This window comes from Pagrus major, chromosome 7 (genome assembly GCF_040436345.1).
Source record: "Pagrus major chromosome 7, Pma_NU_1.0".
In the NCBI taxonomy this organism is placed as follows: Eukaryota; Metazoa; Chordata; class Actinopteri; order Spariformes; family Sparidae; genus Pagrus; species Pagrus major.
Window position 1 is genome coordinate 5,149,355 of NC_133221.1, and position 25,008 is coordinate 5,174,362.

At 45.2% G+C, this 25,008-nt stretch overlaps 1 protein-coding gene across 1 annotated transcript in view; it reads left to right on the forward strand.

Moving 5' to 3' along the window:
- plxna2 (plexin A2) overlaps positions 1-25,008 on the forward strand; it is a 196,881-nt gene that overhangs the window by 18,609 nt on the left and 153,264 nt on the right. Inside the window, exons 2-3 of the mRNA XM_073470197.1 lie at positions 16,028-17,361; positions 22,440-22,622. Of these exons, the coding sequence (XP_073326298.1) occupies positions 16,162-17,361; positions 22,440-22,622 (1,383 nt within the window). The 5' untranslated portion in view covers positions 16,028-16,161. The remainder of the gene's footprint in view (positions 1-16,027; positions 17,362-22,439; positions 22,623-25,008) is intronic.

Below are 25,008 nucleotides of genomic sequence, written 5' to 3' on the forward strand. Positions count from 1 at the left end.
ACCTTTTGACCCGATCAAGGTCAGTGCTCACTCTTCTTAGTAGCCCCTTGGAGATCTGGCTGTGAGAATGCATTGAAATCCAGCCCGGGTCAGCCTCTGGGACCAAAACAGAGGAAGAAACAGGGAGGTCTGAGTTTTTTAACTCTTGACATTGAGTCAGACAGGAAGAGCAGAGGAAGCTGGAAGGGAGGGACGGAACAGGAAGGCAAAACTGTTTTCATAGAAGTCAAAGGCGCTGTGTGCCCAGGCGGAGGTATAACTAAGCGACGCTGTTTGCACACGGGTTAGTTAAAGAAAGCAGAGAGCTGACTAACTAGTCCTCCTTCAGGATCTGTGCAGTATAGGCTTGTAGATGATCTAGGTGTGTGTGTGGACTCCAGACTAATGGGAAACCCTCTCACTGACTTGTGTCGGCCTCAGTCAGACCCAAAACAGCAGCGAACCAACCACCAAGTGTCCTAATTAGCCCACTTCAGCATGTTAGTCTGCCCCAGCTGCTCCTATTTATGTTACTGATGAAATGCTGAATGGGGCTTTTTTTTTCTCCTTCGTTACATTTTCTCGAGGGTAGCAAATAGTCGATTTTATCGCTTTTCTCTTTCCTGTTATTGCACTTTTCTGCTGGAGTATGATTATATGTTTTGCCTGCTGCTGATGCAGTTTATGGGGAGCAGCAGCAGCGGGGCTGTTTTGTTTGGCTAATATGAGCGACTGCCAAGGACCCTAACCCTCATTTTGCCCCCCCCCCCCCCCAAACAAGAAAACGAATGTGGCGATCGAAGGAAATACTCCAGCCTGCCCACTGCTGTGTTTATGCTGACTCTGACGTGGGCATTAATTTCATCATGTCCTCCGCCACAGCATACTTATCATCGAGAGGCTTCAGTTACATCTCTCGTTCGGATGGAGAGGGGCTGGCTTGCTTTCAGAAGCCTCATTTTACTGCTTCACTAAACCCGTGGCCCAGTATAATCGCTTTTAAAGCAGTCAAGCCGCAGCATCTCTCCCTCAGCTTCATCATCTATGTGTGCGGTCTGAGGAAAAAAGTTAATGCGAGGTAAAAGCCGCCGCTGAGGAATTCAGATCGCCTAGGTTTTGGCATTGGCCATAACTGACCAAGCACGGGAACGAATGCTCTTTTCTTTGATTTACTTTCAGTTATTATTGCTCTGTCTGTTCATGTTCTTTATTGCGCCCCTTTTCTTCTCTTGATATTGCTCTTTCTCTCTCTCTCCCCTCTTTATTGCTCTTTTTTCTCTCGCCTCTCTCTTTTCTGGCTGTCTATCTTTTTGTCTCTCTCTCTCTCTCTCTCTCTCTCCCTTTTTGCACTGTGGGATCTGGTCCCAGCCGGCCTCGCTTCCCCAACAATGAAACAGATGCTAATTTTAATCATCTTACCAGCAGAGATTAGTCTTTGATCAAACTTAATGCTCAGAAAGCAACTGCTGCACTCCGAGAGAGGCTGTGCTAGTAAAATGTGATCTGGTGACTAAGGCAATGCAGGATACTCCAGTTGAGAGCTGTTACACTTAAGCCCTTTATACATGTACTTCTCTCGCCCAGCATTTTACATGATGTGCAGTCAAAGCATTGTACGAATTACAGTCCCATTTCACACTAGAGCTGGATATAGACAATTCCTGCTATGAATTTCAATGTTATTCCCCCCTCAAGACCTACTTATGCTCATGCAAGTATGTGTGATTACATCAATGGCATGTTTTCCAGAGATCCCCTCCACTGGGTGCCTATATCAAGATGTAGTACAAGAAGAATAGTGACGGACAGTTGTATGAGGCTCAGTGGCCATACATAAGAGATGCTCTCCAGTGTCTGTCTGAAGAATATGGATGGCCTGACTATCTCCGTGTTACATCTACAGCAGAGCTGGGGACAGATTCGGGAGCCTCTGGCCTGTGAAAATGAGTGTGAAGCACTTATTCCCAGGTTCACCGATGTAGTGGACGGGCTTTAGTGGCTCTTCATACAGCTCTGACAGCCTCAGAGCTTCTCTGACAGCCAAGAATCTTGTACAGAATAAGCATTTACATTGTCGCCTCGGTCACCTCTATCTATTTCAGGCAGCTTGACTTGACTTGGTTCACCAAAGAGGGCAGAGTTAGTGCAGGTGTAACGACTGGAGGGAAAGATGGCGCGTTAAAGGAGGCAGGAGCGAGGGGAAAAAAGCACACTAGGCGAATAAAAATTCTGTGGTGACCAAGGTTTTTCTGCATTGCCTCGATGTTTCAGGTCACAAAATATAATCCCAAGAAGTCCATGGAGCCTTTTTCTATTTTCCCTCATGTCCCTGTGACTTTGAACATAATGAGTATTGGACCTCCTCCTCATGCTTTGCTGTTCTCTCTTTTCATCACAGTGCTGGACGATAGCGCTCATACAAACGCTGCCTCCATCTCTTGCGTATTATGCAGTACAATGCTCAACCTTCACAGCTACAGTGAATAATACCATGCACTGCTTTTACTCTGCCAACACTCTATTTTTCATCATAGACCTTCTAGGTCACCATGACATTCCTTCCTTCCACCTCCCACCTCCCCACCGCTCACCCATCCTGCTGTAAGAGGTGCGGAGCTGCCGTGCCACATGTGTAATAAATGGGCTTCACAGTATTTTGTGCATGCCTGTATACTCCAGGGCACATGCTATATGTCACTGCAGTGAATACTAGCCCATCTTTGGATTTTTGCTGAGTTTCAAAAATGTTCCCTTTCATTTTTTATTTTTTTTACAGGAGAAAAAATGTTGACTGTTTCAGTAGGTGACTATTAAATTTACGTACGATATTTGCCGTGATACAAATTAGATTTGAATCAGTTGCAAACAATATAAGACGATATCGTATTCCCATTAACACAATGAGTTACAGAAGAAGCTGCCTCCACTAGGGCTGATGAATATATACCATATATATCGTTATCGTGATATCAGACTGTATACGGTCTAAGATTTTGTTAACCGTTCTAGCAGGATATGACATAGATGTTGTGTTTTCCTGGTTTTAAAGGCTGCATTACAGGAAAGAGATGTCATTTTTTGACCTTACCTCTTACTGTTGTACTTGTTTGAGTACTTGCCTGGACCCACAAAGTCATTATATCCACATTACTGATGATTATTTATCAGAAATCTCATTGTAACCCTGCTTCAGTATTGTCACATTATGAATATCAAGGTATTTGGTTAAAATCATAGCGATTTGACGCTTCAGCCTAGCATTCATGAAGCGCTATTGAGGACACCGAAAAATATCGAGATTGAGAGTGATCGTCATAAAAGGGAAAACACATAAATAATTGTAAATAATTGTAACTGGTCATATGCAGTATGGTTTGCAATAAATTGACTCCACTAGCACACACATAACACGACGTCAAGAGCTTTGAACGAAAGTATAGAGTTCTGCTCGATAATAACTGTCAGGCAGACAAAACGATTTTACTTTCCTTACTGTTGCTGTAAGTTACTGCATCCTACCACAGGACACCGTGGTTGAATTTCCGCTTGCATTGTTAAAACAGGGCAGCTTGATCTTGCCGTAGCTAGAGCAACAAGTTAGCGGACTGCTGAGTGAGATGTCCTGTTTGTCTGTTGACTGTCTTTTTCTCCAAAGTCCAAAATATATCCACACGCTGCGGATTTATATCCTCATTGTCTTTTTCTTGGCTGCTTGCCGTTACCTGCCTGGCACCGGCACTGTTTTAATGTTTAGGAAGGAGGTGCACTTGTAAGGACAAGGTGACACAGGCGCGTGCCATGGGAATTTCAAAATAAAGGCGTATCTTAAAAATGATGATACGGATTGATGTTTTGCCTCCGCATCCATTTTATTAGATCGTTGATCATTGAATTGAAAAATCAATCCCGATTGATCCAGTGGTTTGTAATTTAGGAGCACAGTATGCCCGTGAAATGAAATAATCATCTGATGTGTTTGGCAGTTTATAACAGTCTTCCCAAAACTTCCTTCTTGTGTGTTGATAGAGAGGTGCTCGCTGTGGTGATATGCCTGCTCACACTGGCTCACAGGAAACCAGTCAGTGCTGATTTTCCACCCTATCCCAGCCAGCGCTGCATCCTGTACGGGGTTCACACGGAACAGGCCGGAAGGCATGCATGTGCGCTTCAGCACTGATACAGCAAGTCACCCAGTCAGTCAGCCCGCTCTGTCCAATCCTATTCTGTCCTGTCCTGTCCTGGCATGGCCCGGCAGGCGGCTGCTGCACTCCAGAGGATGATCAGGTGGATTTTATACGCCCACCATGCGCAAGGCTGAACTAATGCTTACTGCAGCGCTCGCTACTGTTTTATTATTCATATTCATTGCAACTCCTACTTGGACTTGCATACAAATGTAGTGTAAGCTTTTCTCAGAGCTGAGGTCTGTGGGAGCAGTTTTGTAACTTTATTTCCCTATGTGCTGAAATTTTTCAGGAAGCATTCCAAGCTTGTCTGTGCTATTCTAGGAAGCCGTTGAGGTTACTGCCCTCGCGCCCATGAATTGTTCTTTTAGAGAAAGTTTAACAAGCCACATTATCTTCCGGTCGGTGAATCTACCACATTCTTTCACTTATTTATATTCATTGAAAGTAAAGATTCACTTATTATGACGTTGTTGGCTGCTTACAATCGTCCTACAACTGTGGCACATATGGGCTTTTATCAACCCCTTGCTGCCTGTTAAAATAACTGCTGTATACGCAGAGAGAGAGATGAGAACCATTGTTCTGCTTTGTGGTGGGCAGTCTTCACAGAAAAACAGTCCATTCTGCTTGCTAGGCATGTATCCTTCTGTGTGAGTAAGCACCCAATTTCCTCACCACATGCTGTTATTGCCTCTCATCCAAAGGGAGATTGGGCTAAGTAACTAGCCGCAGACTTGATTTTATGGTGTTTTATCACCTCTGATGAAATTAGAGGGGCTTTCTAGCGGGCTGAGGTAGAGAGAGTGAAGCAGACTGAGAGAGCAGGAGAGAGGCTGAGCCCTTTGCAACTGTGTGATAATGCATCTGTTATATGTGCCGGAGCAGAAAGGGCCAGCAAATAGGCCTTAATGGTCCTCAGACAGTGTGTTTGAGAGACAGACGTGGTGTCTGTCTCTCAAACACACTGGCTGTACACCTGCCTGCCACAGTATTATATTTGATTTCACTGTGTTTATCTTCTGCAGGATTTTATGTCTCATTTCTACTTGCATGATTTCCCTTTTATACATCCTGTTTGAGCATTGTCGGAGGGAGTTTGACAATTAGGCATCTCACTGCCAATGACTGCTTCATTGGAATTGTTATGAATATGACAATTAAGTACTTGAAACTTGAAAAACAGCAGGTCTTAAACACAATGAGTGAACGTTTCCTTCCTCCTCTAACAGTTTACAGGACAAACAATACAACCAAAGCTCAAAATGAACTGTGTTGCCATAGAAATGTCAAGATTATTTACCTGATGCTGACTGAAATCTGTTTCACACATCAGACGATGTTCAGGCGTCTGGGTTTTTCAAGTGTTGTTACGGCTGCTACTGTTGAACGTACACAGATATCATACACAGACAGCTCTTTCTTCACATGAAGTCTTATCTGTGCTGTTATTTCACAGAGGCCGTCTGGTTTTGGTCAAACTCAAATGTTTGGCCTCCGTTGACCCTTAATTGAGTTTGGTGAGAAAACGGAGGAGCAGCCAACGTGAAGACAAGGCACGATGTTTATACTCTTGCGCTGAGTCTGGAGGGAAGAAAAGACGGGTCACCGGGGTGAGGCGGTTTTACTTCTCACAAGTGCTTCCATCGCAATAAGTCACAGTCATGAGTGTGAGATAAGCTAGCCAAGTGCGTGTGTGTCTGGAGCTACTGCTGACCCTGAGCAGGCTGGGAGTGTGAGCGGACTACGAAGTGCACTGGAGCTCGCACTGGGCCCTCCGGAAGAAGAAGCCATATTTCCAAGCTTGGTATGAGACGGCGAGAAACCTGTCACGACTGGAAGCTGAGTGCTTGTTTATGCAGTCTCGCTGTGTTTGTCAAAATGTCAGTGAAGGAGCGTGGCTAGCTGTAAACATCATTAACCCAGCGGAGAGAGTCCCAGAGAAAACTGTCTGCCGTCGAGGATGAGCGTGAAGAATGCAATTGGCCACATGCACACTGACACAGACTGGCAGAGAGCAATTTGTGTGTTCAGTACACATACAGACCACACCAACAATCACATGACGGCTCGGATGATCATATGACTGCCTCTTATCAAACCGTGGCTTTAACCGGTGCCTGGTGTAGTTTTCTTTCCGTGCCAGTTGCCATGCACGCTGCCAGGATTCAGAGCGGGTGAGGGGGGTGGGGATGTTGAGGGGGTGGAGATCACACATGCTCCACCGTCATGTTAATTGCATTGACAGATAATGATTTTTTTTTTTTTTTTTTTCTGGTTAGAGCTTCAGCTGCAAGCGTTCCTGGTTGCATGTGTGTATTACATCATAATTCCCTTTGTCACTGTTCAGAGTTAGATCACAGCACTGATCCATACGGGTACTGTATCCCATCATACTGAAAGGGTCGCGGTCCTGGGGAGCACTACTCTGAGAAAAAGAAGTACAGTATTAAGCCTTTTGTGGCTCCAGAGGAAGCTGCATGTAATCTGATAAATTGCCTCCACTGATGTCATTCAGTGGGTGAGTTGCATTGTGGGTATGGAGGAACGGGTCTGTCATCACTGACTCATTATGGACAGTTGATCAAAATCGATACAGCAGAACCAGAGACATAACCTTTATTATCCCACGCGTTCTTCTTCCTTTTCAAAACCTGCTCCTCAAGACTTGTAAACACACTTTAATCTGGAAATTTGGTGGAGCTACCCTTTAAACAACGCAGCGTATATTACCTCACCTGTGCAGCCTGTGCCATTTAAGCCACGTGGCGATCCGCCGTGATCTTTTTACCTTGTTTTTGATGGAGGAGCTCAGCAGAGGAGAGTGTTTCCTGCTGCGTCTCTCAGTGCCTGGGTGTTAGCCAACCGGGAGTAGCCTCATCCTCTCAGCCAGCGTGTGATTACAGTGGAGCTATATCATACAGTCTGTAGATGAAACAGTAGCGGGAGAAATTGAAGGGATTACTTTGACTGACAGGGTTCCCATAATTTTTTTTTTTCCCTTCCCCCCCAGAGACTCTCTTACGTAACCATCCCGGATTTTGCCTGCTGTCTGCTGACTGAAATAACAGGTCTCATTGTCTAATGAGTAGATATAGTTCACATTTAGACCAAAATAATAGTACTATCTAAATTTTTTTGTTCACATCCTTTTCCCCTGCATGTCCCTGCTTCTCCTCATTCCTCTCGCTCTTTGACCAGCCTCCCCCCTCCTCCCCCCTAGAGTGTGCCAGCCAGGCTGTGTAAATTTGCTCCAGATAATAGTGGACGCACCGTGCCAACTTCTGGAGTTGTGGCTGCCGCTGCGGCTGTAACGGCTTGTTACCCAGCTGGAGTGATGGCTGCACGGCTCCCTCTTCCTTCCTCTTTTTCCTCCGTCTGCCCTGCTCTCCCTGTCTTTCTTTCATCTCTCTTTCACACGCTCAAACTGTGGGCGCAGTTTTGCCCCCGTCGCTCACTTTCACAGGCCATCATTCACTGTTTCCGTCCCCTTATCTCAACTGTACTTTATTGCTCCCCTTCCCCTTTTCTTCTCCCCGTCCTATCCTTCTCCCTCCTCTCAGTCCCACCCCCTCCAGCAGTAGTCCCCTTCTGAGCCATGCTCCAGCGCGACACTGATCCCGATGAGACAAATGATGGAGCAAGGGGGGGTTGGGGAGGTGAGGGAACAGTGGCTACTGAAATGGAAGCCATTTTCATCATGTGATCTCCTTCATTAGTCCGCCTCTGTGAACCCGCACTGTCTCACACTTAATCTCGCACACTTTTTGCTCGCATGCAGAGCAGTTTGGTGCTTAGCTGCGGATTTGGCGTGATTATTTGACAGAAGGGTTCAGTCCGTCGGTGCCTCATTCTGGGTCGGCAACTGCGCACCAAAGGTCAGAGTCCACGCTTTGTTTAGCAGAGTGCAGCTGTAGGCAGATAACACCTCTGCAGGGAGAGTTGGTTGATAAAGAAAGCAAATACATCAACCACAAACCAGTGCACATAAACAGACACTCCTTTAAGAGCTGGTTCTTCCATGCACACACACGCACATGCACAAAAACACACAGGTCGCTCTGTGGTCCGCCCTTGTTTGGGTTCATGTCATCTGTATCTTCTCAGCTCGGCTGCCCTCACCACGGCCAGTCCTCTATTTTGTGTTCAACTCTGCAGCACATTAACGACCTGGAGTTTATGTAATTTGATTGCAGCGAGGCCGGACGAGCCGAGCCATTCATTTCATTTCATTCCAGTCTACTCCACACAGGACGCACAATTGCCTGCTCGCTCAGACCAATGCCCCTCTGGCTGTCCTTTGCACCTGCTACCTGGTGTACCAGCCAAGTTCTTCAGTTGGCCAAGTCCATTTGTCTGCTTCGACAACTCTTAAATGCGCCTCAAGATTTGGCCTGAGTGAAGCAGCCGACGACATGAGAAATGTAATGTATCTTACAAGTACAAGTTTCAAGTGTAGCTCAGAATTAAAACGTTAGCAAACAACCTGGATTTTATTGAGGAGAACAAAGAGTTTTGCTATCCAATGAAACCAGCCTCAGAAATGACCATGGATGTCATTTATTTTTTTTATTCATGTATTTAACCCTCAAAAACCTCAAAAAAATCCGGTGATCAAAAATAGCTATCGTTCTAAAATGTTTAAAAACTTTTGAACCGCTAAAAAGGTCATGTCAAGCAGAGTTTCTCAGCTTTTCACCTCATCTTTTGGGCATTCAGGGGCTCCATGGTGAACGTCATTACACCATGATGTTCTGCAGCATTGACTGGTCACGGAAACCCATGAAGTTTCCTCCTCTGGGCCAACAGGCAATGGTTGTAGCCAAGCTACTTTTGTTGCTCATGTTGGATGGATAATATCTTCCTCTAAAAAGTCACTTTTGCTTCAATGTCTTCTGTTATGGTTGAATAACTTTTCTATTTACTCTCTTTACTTTTTTTGGACACATCTACATGGTCAGTAAATGAAAATAAGATTACACCAAAGGATGATATTACAATCATTGGCTGTATCTTGGTTAGGAAAGAAAACATCCAAGCACATTTTCTTAAAGAAAGAAACCAAACCTCACAAAATAAGAAAAACGCACCTAATTCTGACTGCCGTTTTTTTAAACTCTAGTAGATTCATCCATTCTCAGACAAATCAAATGTAAAATTGGGACTTTCAATAAGCCGGACTGAAACTTCAGATTCTCCTGAATCTAATGATGTCTGGCAATTGATGCTGACTGCTGGAACAGGGTAGGAAAAACAAAATAAATACAGAAGAGTCAGGCTCCCCGAAAACTGTTCTTTGAGGGTTAAAGCTCAAACATAATTGTCACCATATCAGATTATAGCTATCGTAGATTACAGATGTAACTATTGCCACAACAATGATATATGTATATATATATATATATATATATATATATATATATATATAAATATGTATGTATATATATATATATATATAATTCATTCTTTTTGATTTGGAGATTCAGATTTGACAGATGTTCATCATCTTGAGTTCTGTGTGTCTGTATATCTCTCTGTCTTCAATAATTCATATAAACACAATTCATTTTCAACTCCACCGACCACTCAAACACACCACAGGTTCTTCACCTTTCATGTTCTACAGCTGCATTCCTCCACAGACGGCTTTCTTTAAAGCGTTATATAGACTCTCAAAGTGACAGGATCGTGCAGCATCTGCAGCACGCTTCAGGAATAGTTAAGGCCCTCCGAGTGGATGAAATCTGTATGGCGTCAATCAAAGAGCCTGATTCTGTTGCAATCTCTCTGTGAGATGAGGTGAGGTATCTGATCCCGTGGCCTCCTGTGACATCCCGCTCTGTTTGTTTTCTTCGCCTACAGAGGATTCCCTCTCCCCGTGCCGAGGCCCTTTTACAATTTAGATTTATGGAAATGCCTCCTAATAGAAAGCTGCTTTCACAGGATGACAGACAGCGATGATGAGGCGTACGCCGTATAGCTACCGGTAGTGGGACTGCCTGAGAAGATCACACCTCTGGATCCAACCTCCAATTTAATAGGAGACGTACACGTGGGGCTGTTAGTTGTGTCAGCAGATTGGATTGAGGAAAAGAAAGTGGGATAATTTATGTATGTATGTGCAGGATTTGTGTCTGCGGGCCTCCGTCTATATGTGCATGTGCCTTTGATTGTCGATATGTGCATGTCTGTGCTTGTACAAGAGAGCGAATGTGCACAGGCCTGTGTGTTCGGAGGGAGGCGGCGGCTGTGGGAGGGGAAACCAGAATCATTAGAATAACAATGACATTGTAATCTCTCTCTCAGTGGATGTCATAGGTTTTAAGCGTAATACCAGCGTGTGTTTGCTCAAACAGAGTTTGAAGTGTGTGAAGCAGGAGGAGGGCTCAGCAGAGACGGGGTTAAAAGGGAAAGATTAGATACACGTGGCCTTGTTTGCATTCAGGGATAAGCAGCTATGGTGAGACTCACTCGATTATTCCTGTGTCATGATGACATGCTTTTCCGTGGAACATCTCAAAATACGCGTGGGGGGATGCGTTTGAATAATCTTGTGCACGCATTCATCGGAGTAATAACTCTGCGAGGCTCAGACGGGATGAAGTGCTGAGGCTGCTTTCAATGGGTGCAATTCAGTGAAAGGCAATTGAAGGCCTCGTCGCAGGCCTCTAAACTCACATGGTCATGAGCAAGTGCACTGATATGGGTCACTAACAAAGATAGTACTATTAAACACTGGATGCAAAGTGCTCTGTTAGAGTGCCCCTCAGAGCACATGCTTAATCGTGGTCAAGTGCGCATTCATTTACTATGCTCCGCTAAATTAGAGCTCTTTTAGCTGAGCTCACAGGCCTAGCGCATGTAATGTCTGTGAAGATAAACAAAAACAGTTTATACAATTTGTGCAATAATGGCTTTAAATTAACATAAATGTGATGGAATTTTAAATTCTCAGAGGGAAATATTAGGCATAATTGCCTCCCTCCAAAACCACAGCAGAGGAAAACCAGACTGAGCGAAATGATAGCAGTTAGCGGAGGTCTTATGGTTTTCGGAGGGTGTTATCCCTCCACTTTGCTACTGTGTCATTTTCCTTGTGGTGGCTGGAAGTATGGATGAATGCAGGAAAGATGTGTTGAGTTTTCTTGGACGCTGACTGATAGAGCTGGCACCGGAGCAGAGAAATCCATTTCCTACTGAAACAAAAGAAGGGATAAATATAACTCAACAACTCAAGATGCCAGCGAGTCCTCTCATTATCTCTGCTCTTGATAGCAGCAAAGAGGGAAGAGTAATGGACTAACCTCTGCTGCTAATCGCTTTTTTATAGGCTCCTATAGAAGATCTTCCTTTAGGGAAGATTAAACTTTCTGTTTTCATCATGCTTTGACCGAAAAGCTCAGCACGCAATGAGCAAAATATTACTCATTATTAAACCTTTAAATACTTTTGATGACTAGCAGGTTTGTTGATTCTTGTTCCAAGTTGTCTGTTTGATTTGCAGCATATCACTTTTACTTAAGCATTAAGATTTCACGCTTAACATTAATCATCCGGGGAATAACGCATTAATCCAAGGCATGAAATTGCAATCTCCCATTTCCTTTCCCTATCCAACAACAATGGATTTAGCACCGTAAACGGATTTTGGTTTATATTCTTTATCTTTTGCAATACAATTGCAGTAAATATGAATTTAGGAGATCAAGCAAATTTGGCTGCATTGTTAAGAAGCTTAGTATGAGGGGGAAAAAAATCACAAAAGCAGAAGACCTGCTGCCTATTCCAGGCTGACAGAGGTTTTGCTCCTTCTCCAGAGGCCACTTCCTAAAGCCTGCTCTCTCCTGATTCACTCTGCTGACTGCTGCACTGCCCCCAGGCTGTTGTGTCCGCAAACCCTCAGTGATGATTTGCATAGCTTTATCATTTTACATTTTCTCATGTCTGGCCTTGCCCATTCCTTTTCCTGCTTTTTAGCATCTTTTTCATGAGATAATCGGCCACAGTGCAGCTCTCTGTGACCACTCTTGGCACTTGGCACAGCCACTTGCCCAGCGGCTGGGGAAATCACCGACGTTTCAACACAGGGACACAAAAACCAGCCACAGTGACAGAGCACAGGCAGCCAGTGGGACCAGTTTGTTTAACAAGCGCTCAGAAGCAGCCTTGGCTGAGTGTGCCAACACTGTGTTTTGTGAGCCTGACTATTCATTATGAATGGAAAGTTTCGCAAAAACTGTCTTTTCTTGGAGCCACGATCACAGCTTGCTGTGCGTGCCGAAATACGAGCGCTTGTCTGTCTCTCTTGACTTGATGCTCTTCTTTCTTTGCCTTCCATGTCTGCCAAAGAGATTGTCAGATGAGAGTTAAAATGGAAATCTACTGACAATGTCCATGATATTTTGAGTTTTCTTCTATTCTTATGTGATGCAACACACTAGAGCAGCTGACAGTTTGTCATCATGCCAGTCCATCTGTCTTCCTCAGTGCAACGACCAACGATTGTGGCGCGTCAACAAAACTGAACCTATTTCAGAACCAGGACTTGTTGTGTTTGGTGTTCTCTGATAGAGACAGACAACCGTTCACTGTGTGTAGAAAATATTGCTGATATTGCAAATAGTCACATTATTCTTCGCACATAGCAGCAGCTAAATTTCCAAAGCTGCTGACTTTCATGTGCGACTAAAAGCTGAAAATGCTGACTTCGTTCTAACACACCCCAAAATTCTATTCACTACCGACACAGTCATGCCCTCTTCTTTTTCTAGGTCAGTAGGTAACTATGTTTAAGTATGAATCATTCCTGGTCGCATTTATATGTTAATTTTTCCTTCTCGGTAATTCTGACTCCTCGAAATAAAACATAAAGGCACGGCTTTGAACTAAAGAGCACGAGGGGCGATCCGGTGTTGTTCGTATTCTTTTCAAGTCTACTCCTCAGCTGCATAGTACAGAAAAGTCTCTGTCAAGTGCAACAAAGAGGTGGTCATGCAATCAACTTAAACAAAGCCTTCATTCCCTGTGTTACCGAAAGCGATATGAATGGATAACCTTTGTGGAGTCCTTTTATTTACACCATTCAGCCGCTCTTCTTTCTCTGCCTCTGCAGCTGTTGCCACAACATGAGGGAGTGATGCATATATTTCTCCCCGATGACTGGGGAAGAAGAGAGGAAATAAAAAGGAGAGGAAGAAAAGATGGATGGGAGTAAATGTTGTATACACATATACGATTAAGGGGTGGGGGTTGTAGCGAAAGCTCCAAAGGGCAAAAGGCTGCGGGGCTTGGGCAAAAAAGCTGGCTCAGCAGGAGGCTGATTATACCTCCAAAGGGATCCACTTTGCACATCTAGCATGTACAAACTCAAACAAAGGAGCATGGCAGCGCACAGGCAGCTGAAGGCGAGGGTGGGGGTCCGGGCCCTCACGGCTTTTTTAGAGGCAATGGCACTTTTATGACCATGCTAATAAAGTGCTTCTGGGACAGAGCACCTCCCACACCTCTGCCGGCACACACGCCAAGAACAGCTTGACTGGGCCTTAGGAGCTGTGTTTATGGACACATGGATCAATACGCTCCCTAAGGGTCTATATTTAAGTCTGAGCTGAGTAGCGTACCCGTTGATCACAGGGGGGGGAAGGGAGGTTACCCCAAGATGGCCATTACCAGATTTGGACCGAGGTCTATGAAAGGGCAGTCACGGTTCAGAGGGAATCCCAAATCGGCTCTGCAAATCAAAACCTGCCTTGAACACAGTCGCTGTAGTAGCGACGTGCAGCATCTCTCCATATAACGCTCCGTTCCTATCTTCAGTCCCAAGTGCTTGTTAATTCAAGGCGCAGTCGTTGATTATTCCAGCCACATCTTTCACCCTTGATTCTCTGCGCCCTCTCTGCTGGAAATGCAAATCTGGAGCGTGACAAACGATGTAGGGCCGTCTCTGACACGTTCGAGCCCCTGGCGTCCCCGTGTCGCTCCCCAGCTTACCTCCTCCAGCTCCACAGTAATTACCCTTGTTGGATCGCTACGCCTAATCATACTTGATTTTGGGATGCACTGCCATTGTCTCCACTTGTTAGCCCCTCACACTGCTTGGTTCTGATAGAGTACACTGATAATACTGAGGGAATGAGGCGCACACACACACAAACCGCACAAACACACACACACACACGTACTGTATATTCTGTTGCCTGGTGTCTTTATGAGGGAGCGGTGTACAGATCCAATACGGTAGCTGATTCATTTAAAGATGATTGTTGTGCCGCCAGTGATTAATCCCTCTACGATCTGATCATGTCAGCAGGAGATGAATGGAATAAAGGGATAAAAAAACAGCAGCAATGTTTAGAAAAGATAATTAATAAATTCAGAATCTGTAAAACAGGCCCCCTCAAAGAGCAGAGAGCAAGGGGAGGGGTGAGTGGAAGTGGCTCCCAATTTGTTCTCACTTTGTTCCAGTAATAAGATCCAGGCCCTCCTTTCCAATGGACGAGATAATTAACTCCCGGGGACAGACTGCACGGAGCTCCGTCTCTTGGTTTATGGCACGTGGAGAGAGATCTCTACAGCCCGGCATAACCGAGCATGGTTAAACGCATAAATTGCAGACTTTGCTTGATGTATGTTTTTGCAGATAGATATGGAGGGGGGACAAAAGATAGCAGTGCCTGTTGATGGGCTTGTAGCCGGAGAAAAAAATGTGAGCTGAGGGGGTGAAGGGGGAAAAATTAACTGAGGAGGAGGCGTATGTTTTTAAAGGAAAAGCTCACAGGAATTTCAGCTGTGTGCTTCTGTGTGTGACATTTATTGTTGGATTTTTATTAAAGGTCGCCTCCACACATGTTTTAAGGCATACACAAAAATTCCCTTGTGTGTCTGACATGGTTTTTGCAGAATGTTACAGTAGAAATACCAAAGTAAAATCCCTAGAATGTAACCTATTCATTCACCCTCGTGAGAAATGCAAGAATATCTGAATATGTAAACATTTTTGGTATTTAACGACGTGACACAAGTCCAGTTTCCACATCACACTTGTGTATGCTGACCAGAATTGGATTTTAAAGTACTTGTGATGTCACAAATCATACTCGAAGGCCCGCCTCTTAAAGACGTGGTATGTAAAAAAGTTGACTTTTGAGTCTCGTCCCCACCTTGTCAAATAATCTATTCCGTGGAGGTCAAACATTCGACTGTAGGAACAAGAAGAAAAAACATTTTATGACTCGAGTGGGACTTTAGATGTTAAATTTGTTAATGGTATATTCAAAAATCTGACTGTCATTGAAATGTTGGAGTTTTAGTCAAGTGGATCATCAATCATAAAGGCCTCATTTTGATGATAATATGCTAAATTATATATTCTCAATAAAAACCTATTTCAAGCAGCAAGGCCAAGGATGAATGAGTTCATATAAATTATCAATTGGATTTAAGTCTGATGAGTCATTAAGTCTCCCAGGCTTTATGTGAAATGTGCGTCTGGGTGATGTCTGGGTTAGATTTAGTTCTGTTCTTAGAAACAGCTTGCTCAGTGTGTGACAGCAGCTGCCGTAGCATGAGTCAGGTCAGGCTAATTTCCGTTACTGAAACCTGCCTCACTCTTGCCTGCATTGTCCTGCCGTGTCCAGCAACTCCTCTGGAATGTGCACCATAACGGCTTCCTCCCATTGTCTCGTTTAAACCTCCACTCTTCTTCACAGCTCATCGCTATACTGAGGATGAACTTTGACCTTTTCAAGCAGTGAAATCTCTAATGAAGAGCCTTTTCCATTTCGTGCGTGTTTCCTGTGTAGGATATGTGAGTCATGCTGTGATATCTAACACCTCCTCTCTCTCTCTCTTGTTTTCCTTTCCAGAAACATGTGAAGACCCTTGCGAGGATTTGACCTGCAAGTTAGCCTTCAAGAACAAAAAGGCGAAGGTGTCCTCCCTTCTTCCCCTCATCCATTCTCTCTGCTTCCTCTGCATTTTCCTTGCGGGCCCGTTAAACATGGAGGGCCGGCGGGCTACACGCAGGACTTTATCACCTGACCCTAAAGTAGGAGCCACGGCTGCTCTGCTGGGCTTCTGGCTCTTAGCGATCCCTGCCTTGTGCAGTGGGCAGACATTCACTAGTTTCCACCCTGAACGTCGGGACTGGGTCTTCAACCACCTGACGGTTCACCAGTCCACAGGGGCGTTGTATATTGGAGCAGTCAACCGTGTGTACAAGCTCTCAGGCAACCTGACCCTCCTTGTTTCTCATGATACAGGCCCAGAGGACGACAACAAGGCCTGCTACCCCCCTCTGATTGTACAACCCTGTTCTGAGCCCCTTGTCTCGACCAACAATGTCAACAAGCTTCTCCTCATTGATTATTCCCAAAATCGGTTGCTGGCCTGTGGCAGCCTCTACCAGGGGGTGTGTAAACTCCTCAGATTGGATGACCTCTTTATCTTAGTGGAGCCCTCCCACAAGAAAGAGCACTACCTCTCCAGTGTGAACCAGACTGGGACCATGTATGGGGTCATTGTGCCTTCACAGGGCCAGGATGGCACCCTGTTTATTGGCACGGCTGTAGATGGAAAACAGGACTACTTTCCGACCATCTCCAGTCGAAAGCTGCCCCGCGACCCCGAATCATCTGCCATGCTTGACTATGAGTTGCACACTGACTTTGTGTCCTCCCTCATCAAGATACCATCAGACACGCTGGCACTGGTCTCCCACTTTGACATCTACTATGTTTACGGCTTCGCCAGTGGCAGCTTTGTTTACTTCCTGACCGTCCAGCCCGAGACGCCGGAGAACAGCATGTCATCGAGCGGATCCACCAGCGACCTCTTCTACACTTCCCGCATCGTCCGCCTCTGCAAAGACGATCGCAAGTTCCACTCCTACGTCTCTCTCCCTGTCGGCTGTGTGAAGAACGGCGTCGAGTACAGGCTACTGCAGGCCGCCTACCTCGGCAAGCCAGGCCGCGTTCTCGCAGCCTCGCTCAACATCAGCGCTCAGGATGATGTGCTTTTCACCATCTTCTCCAAGGGCCAGAAGCAGTTCCATCGCCCGCCGGATGACTCAGCGCTCTGCGTGTTCACCATCCGAGACATTAATGCACGAATCAAGGAGCGCCTGCAGTCCTGCTACCAGGGGGAAGGGAACCTGGAGCTCAACTGGCTGCTCGGGAAGGATGTGCAGTGCACCAAAGCAGTGAGTAACAGTGATTAACGCTGACTAAAAGCATGCACACATACACAAATGTACTGTACACAGACTATGCACTTCTTACTCATGGGAAATTATCATGGCTTTTTCCCTGTGATGACAATGTGGTCCATTATCGTATGATTATCAGTCCAAAGCTGCTCTTATTGGGAAAAGTCAATTATGATTCACACCGTATATTTTCCATTGTAATGGTCCAAAAACTGACATCTTGTTTCCTTCCCTAAAGTAAGATGGTGAACAGCGAGGCAGTGGCCAAAGCTTCTCAATGAGCCAACAAACCACAGCGTTCAAAATTTCGAGGGCGTGTGCTGCAATGAAAATAAACACGGCAATCAAGAAGTGCTTTTGACTGCCTTGCGTTACCGAATGATTCTCACACAACATGAAATTGTGTCAAATTGTTTTACAGCTCTGGTATCAGGGAGCATCCACTTTCAAGTATTTTTACAGTGAGAGAGAGATTCTCCTCAAGCGTAATTCAAAAAATAAACACACTCTCCCCTTCTACAAGCCAGGAAAAAGTAGTCTGGGGGGGAATCGCTCAAAGTTAGTCTGCCTCTGAAGCTAGCGTAGATCACACACCAGTCTATTCCTTCTGAAATCCCCAATTATGCTATAATACAAGGCCATGTATCTGTTACATGTTGTCAAGTAAAATTAAGTTTCTTGATTTTCCCTCATTCCCAGGAGGCCCCGGTCCTCTGTGCTTTCATTCTGTAATTGCTAATAGGAATTTAGGAATATTAAGAATTAATGACTAGCTAACTGTAGGACTAGTCAGTTACAGCACGTGTGTGTGTGTGTGTGTGTGTGTGTGTGTGTGTGTGTGTGTGTGTGTGTGTGTGTGTGCTGAATGTCTGCATCTATGTATGCCAAGTTTAGATATGTGTGTGTGCGATGGAGCTGTGGCGTAGGCCTTAACGTAATTTTAGGATTAACGATAACTAACCTCACAATGATGAGAGCTACTGATCAGCCTCCTTTTGTTGCTAATCCCACCAGGGTCACTCAATTGACCACTCTTATTAAAATCAGTAAATTCCCCATTAGCACAATGTCAGAGGTGATTGTCAGGAGGAGGGAAGATATTATCTCGAGCTGGTGCTGTTGGGTTTTATTAGCTCTGCTGAGAAGGCGGGGAGGCGAGGTTGGAAGAAAGGTGAGTGGGCGTAGGAAGGAGACATGGTGGTCTATGACAATCCCGACGTTGGGAGGCTTTCTATCCGTGGGAGCTCAAATTAGAACCTTTTTCAGGTTTCCTCAGACGAATCCCCAATCATCTCAGTGTGCTCTGAAGGGTGCCAGCCATTACCTGCAAAGCTGCACCTCCCACTCCATTCTCCAGGCAGCCACTGCCAATACCGTTCAGCTCTCCTTTCACATTATACACTGAGGATACACGTGCTGTGTAGCCACAGAGATAAGAAGATGTGGAATACAGCCCTTAAGACCATGTCCTCATGCTCGTTGAGCAGCCAATAAATCCATAGTATAATATGGATTATGCAGATTGATGTCAATGGATGAGGAACTCTTAAAGCCTATACAAATTACATTTAACAACCGGCTATGTCAGCCATGCTAACATTGGCTGCTTGCTGTTAAATCCCCTACTCAAGCAGCGCGGCGGCTGCTTTAATGTGGGCACATGGTTCACATCTTGTTTTTCTTAAATAAATATGTTCCTTCACGACTATGTGAGGTATTTTTAGAGAACTCATGTCTGAGATCAATCAAGTATGAGGCGAGTCAAGGTCAGACCAACATCATAGACTGTATTTTTTGTTAACTCTTAACTGCACCTTGCTCGGTCTCGGAGTAAATTACACATGCAGTCCTGGTGCCTTCATCTGGTCCATTGCTAACAGCAGGTAGCCAGTCAGCTCAAAGCGGAGAACCTTAATTATACCCACAGCTCGCATTCCCTTCTTGCAGACATTTCGCTGTGTGTGTACACTTACATGCAGGCCAAGGCTAAGGCTGGGAATGGAACTGAGGCTGAGCCAGGGGATTCAGACACAGCAGCCAATCAAAGATTTATCACCCAGCCGTCCAGCCTCCTGCCATCTGGAGATTCACACCATCCTCTGTAGTCACTCCCAAGCAGGAGAGCCATGATGGGATTGTTTCTCTATCAGGCTGTCTGTGTGTGTGTCTTTCTCTGCCTAACACTATCATCCTGTCTTGTGTTTCGCTCATGCCCCACCGACTAATTAACCACTCGTGAGAGCAAAGGGGAGCTGGTATTGATAACACTGATATACCCTTGGGAGGGAAACTCTGAGAGTAGATATCCTGTCACATCTGATTCATCCTACAATTTCCACATCAAATGGAACAATTTGTTTTATTGTTTAACAAGTTCATGCGGTCTACCGTTGAAGCAGACCGACTGTTTTTCAGCATTGGATTAAATGTTATACTGTATTGTGAGTTATTCGATAAGGATTAATCACACTGGGTTCGGGTGCTATTTTTGTCTCCGCACAGTGCTGCTAAAGATAACCAATGTAATTTGTATGAAACAGACTGAGACGCGGCAAATCTACATTTCTTCTCGAGATTTGCGATAAGGCAGGGGAAAACCAAAAAAAAAACTGCAACAAGGTGCAGAAGAAAACTCAACCGTGTGGAGTCCAGGGGGATTTGGCTCGGCTGCCAAGTCTGCTAAGCGTATACATCATCTAAACAATCTAGATATAATCAGAACCAAGTGCTCTGGAGCCCGACAGACCATGTGTGGAATAGCTGTTTGCATTTGAGGGGGAGGAGCTATTGATAAGCCAAAAGTCTGGACCTCAAGGCTGTTTCTCGAGGCAGCTTCTTGTTTTCCCACCTCATTCTCATATTTTTAAAACAAGAATTAAGCAGTTATGTATGGTGCATTGTATTTAACAATAGCAGAATAGACTAATGCAAGCATACATGTTTTTTTTCTTCTTGTTTAAACACTGCAGTGGAGTACCCCCTTAGCACTCAGTGCTATTTTGGGCAAAGGAAATAAAAGGAAGCGCCATAAAGTAAGGGGCGTGTCTATAAGAGCGGAGGCGATTATTCCCTGTCAGCATTATTGCTTTTACTCCGCTCATGAAAATCTCCGTAGTACTGAAAGGTTTTACAGCCGTGGTGTGTAGTCGGAGAGAGGCTGAGCTGCCTCCCAGAGTGGGAAATGTCACTCAGTGCAGTCTGCTTATACCATCCTGACAGGGACGAAGACAGAGACAGAGGGGAGACAGACGAGAGATAGATATAGTGACAGAAAGAGAATTAATGAGTCGAGGTTGAAGAGTCGGAGGATATATATATTCAGTTTGTGAGCAGGAGAGTATAGGATGTATACATGGGAGGAGTGCTGGGTCTCAGCCTGCCCGGCCATCTCACTTACTCCACATGGCACTTTGAGGCCACTGCCACTCAGACTGTCTCAGCTGACCTGATTCAACACCAGAAAGGCCACTGTCGTCCTCCTCAGTCGCCACCTCCTCCTGTCTTATTCGAGAAAGACTGCAAGAAGGGAGTCTTTACTCTGAGCAATTCTTGGGAGATATATTGTATAATGACACCCAGAATTTCCTCAGAATTGAAGTCAAACTACGCGTGACTCCATCCCATTTACAATTTCTACCCCTACCCCTCATTTTTTGAGTGCTCCCTTGCCTATCAAAGTGCTCCTATCAAAATGTTACTGCATTAGGCTGTTTCCCTTCCTGTATCCCTTTCAAATTAAAAGCCCTCTACTGTTTAGTGAACAAAAACAGTTTTTTTTCCACAACACATTTGCAGGAGTGTGTTGTGAAAAACTCACTGACTCATATGATTCTTGTACGTGGGCTACTTGAACTGTCACTTATATCACCTTTTCTCCAGTTTCACTCAGCTGGAGTCTTCTTTTGTTTATTAATTTGATGTAAAACTTTAGAATAACAAGAGTTAAGTTGAATTGTTGCAAAGAAATCAAAACTCAACAATGTGTCACAGTTAACATGATGGACTGTAGTGCTGCTGTCATCCATGGGCTCTCATGGGGAGCTATGTCCGACAACTAGTGGTGAAATTTAGTATACCTAAGCCTCAAACCAGATTGAATATTTTTAAATCGGCCCAACCCTAGTACCAAGTTCCTGAACTTTGTCGCTGGAATTTAGGTAGATTTCAAGCATCAAATGGCATCGAAGGGCGTGAATGCAACATTGAACTATGTCAAAATGCAGGACAGTCATGCACAAATCAGTAATGACAATGTAATTTTAGTTAGCTAGGTATTTAGCTACAGAGTCATCCCAACAAGAACTGAGGGGTCACTAATCTTAGGTGTGAACTCCCCAAACGGAGGGAAAGGGCTAAGTGGGAAATGCAAGGGGTGTATTGTGATTGGGCCTTAATGGTAGTTATTATTTGCTAATGAATGGGTAAATACAGTTTATTACAGCCTCTTCTCTTACATACATATTTCAGGGTTGCACAGTTATCGTGCAGTGTGTTTGCTGGTGCACATAGTTATCATGCAGCCTGTGTCTTCCTGCAGAGGTGTGATGATAGGCCAGGGTAATGAGCCACGGTGAGAGCAAGGTGGAGCTCAGTCAGGCGGAGCTGAAACATGTCTGCCAAGTGGAACAGAAAGGCAAACGTTTGTCTGGCTTGGAGACACCGCCGCACACCTCCACCTCGCTCTGACCTCGCTCTCTCCTTCTGGCTCACCTCCCTCACCCCCTCATTTCCGCCTCCGACACTCTCTGACAACGCCGCTATTTCCACAACTTTGGCCATCGCTCTCCCCTTCTGTCTCACTCTGTCACCTTCATCTTTCCTCCTTACTGAGCTGTCTGCTTTTATAATACTCTGCGTCTCAGCCTCTCCGCTCTCCTAATGTCTTATTCTCTAAGTCTGTCTCCCCTCTGAGGTATTTTTGTCGCTCCACCTCATACAGAGCAATTCATGTCGAGGTTTTTCTATGTTTAATGTGACACATTTGTCTCATAGTCATGATCACCTCTTCTCTTTTAATGTTTTTTAAGTTTTTCTCCTCACGGTCTAACTTTTATTTCCCTCTCTGTCTGTAGCCGGTGCCCATCGACGACTCTTTCTGCGGTCTGGACATCAACCAGCCGCTTGGTGGTTCTCAGCTGGTGACCGGTCACACTCTCTACACTGAGACTCGGGACCGCATGACTTCTGTCACCTCCTACGTCTACAATGGCTACTGTGTTGCCTTTGTGGGCACCAAGAGTGGACGCTTGAAGAAGGTGAGTGCCGACTCCTTTTCCTCTTCTCACCCAGCACTTAAAGGCCTGTTGTTGGAGATTTCTGCTCGCTCCATCACTGTGATACGTAAGGACTCAGGCCGACCAGTGGTCCTCGGGGTACAGACACTGTGAAGTGGTCTTATTTCCGTGCAGATGGATCATGGTCACAGTGAAACTTATCTCCTTAATATTTAATGCCTGCTGTCAAAGCGTCGGAGAGAGGTAATGGCGACGGCTAGCTCACTGTAGTGGTCATTACCAGTTCCTTGTTAAGTGAGCTCCAGTGTCGCAGTGTTGAATAACCCGCGCCGGCCCATTAATTTTAATAGGCACCTTTTTGCCTGTTGCCCACTGAGAGGTAAAAGAGAGAGCAGACCCATGCACTAAACCTCCTGGTCTTGGTTAGAGACCACAGACACCGTAGAGGGTGAAAGGCTAGTGGCCAGTTAATAATGATAGATTTCACACCCCAGCCACAGGAAACACAGTGTTAGCTGAGATTTATTTCTGACAGGATTTAAACAGTGAGGAAAAGGGAGTGCTGTGCTCTGGGCTCGGATGATATGAGGTGTCAGATTGTCAATCAGAAGTGTCTGATCAATCTACAACAGCTGTTGCACTGTTTTCTCTTCACTCCAGAGAGCTGATGCGTAGACTATATATCGAACGTGTAAATGTTAATGATGCGCTTGGATGTAGATAAATATGTGTTTGTGTGGGTGCGCTGTTCCACAATAGTTGTCTTGCATACTGATGGTTCCTTCTAAGCTACATTTAGACAGCTGGTTGAAGGATTTGTCAGTATTCGCTTGGCTCCTCGTCGCATGGGGGTGCCTGTTTGAGTGACAGCAGGAGTGTGTCACAGGGCCATAGCTGGCTCGTACAGCCGTCCCTCCCCCCTACCAACAGCTGCATGAGGCTCAGTGGAAAATATTGAAAAAGAAAAGAGAGAGTGGCTAAAACCAATTTGATACCTCTTTTGGCAAGTTCTTTGTTATTTCAAGCCTGGCAGTGCAACACAAATGGCGTTGGCCTTGGTTATTTTGGGTCTTCATCTATTCATAATTAAATCAATACACCAATCAGGCTGCGGTAGGGGAGAATATTCATTCGATGTAATACCCTGTTTGAGCTGTTTAATAATTTAGCACCCTTTTCAACTTGGTTAAATTAGATGAGACGGAATAGAGTGTTTTCCCCACTGTGCTGCTGTTGCTTGCACGTCGTGTTTATCTCCCTGCTTCCTTCCACACTCGTCTCTGTAGCCGCCGCCTGCCTTCAAATCCATGCAAAATAGCCTTGCGTGCTGCTGTGTTCATGGGCTCACTCCTCCGAGGGGCCATGACTGTAACCACAGTAACGCTAACATGGGGGTGGGATTAACCAGGATATGAGAGGGGTACCAAGAGAATGGGTACCACGGTCTAGTGGCCAGAGCAGCAAAAACCTTGCAGAGCGCTCAAGCACAGAGATTGAGCCTCGCGGCAACAGAATAAGGTGGCAACACCACTTGCACTAACAGAACACATTAGAAAACTTCCCGTTAATGAGTATCAGCTTATTCGTTGTCATCCTAATTAATTATCATTCTCTTAATATGGGGTGGCCAAGATGAGAGAGTGCATTTTAGTTTGTTGGCAGACTAAATACCTTGATCGTACCCAGAAAAAGATGGACTATATCTCTCCACATTATGTATTTTGAAGGTATAAAAGAATCATCAGTGTCAAGAGCAATGAAAAATGTAATATTTCTCTCAGCGTGGAGCTCCAAGCTAAGGCTGCAGACTATTTTGGATTGCAAGTTTCCACCTCCTGGTTCTGAACTTTATCTGAACCCGATTTGTTTGAAACCATGTAATGGTAAAAGGAGTTGCCACCGACGTTCATTTGCATGCAGGTATGTTATTGGATAAGGGCCAGCCGTGATTTGCATGCAGGCACATGATACAATACAAGCGCTGACTGTCCGCTTAATGTGCATGAAAGGGAGAATGACCACAATTAGCCTATCCGCCGTAGCAGTCTGCACCGGCGTGGAAAAGAGAAAGCATTACTTTTTTAATAGGCAATGAATAAACAATAACGCTGCATGACAGTGGGAGGCAGAGGACTGCTTTGCCCGATCTCCTTGTTTAGGTGTCTGCCTGCGTTTCAGTGGGCCTCTAACAAGGATGTGTTTACACTGAGTGTTATCCCTCGACTCCCTCAGGTGTCACAGGGAGGGCCGAGGGGTAAGGGTGACCTGACGTGCCCCTGGCTGCAGCTTCTCTGCAGAAGGCTGATAAGCTCCTGCAGAGTTGTGTGTGAGACGCCAAAGACGGCGGTGCTGCAGGCTTCCTTCACATCTGAGCATGACACAGCTATAGGGTGACAAGATGCTTTGC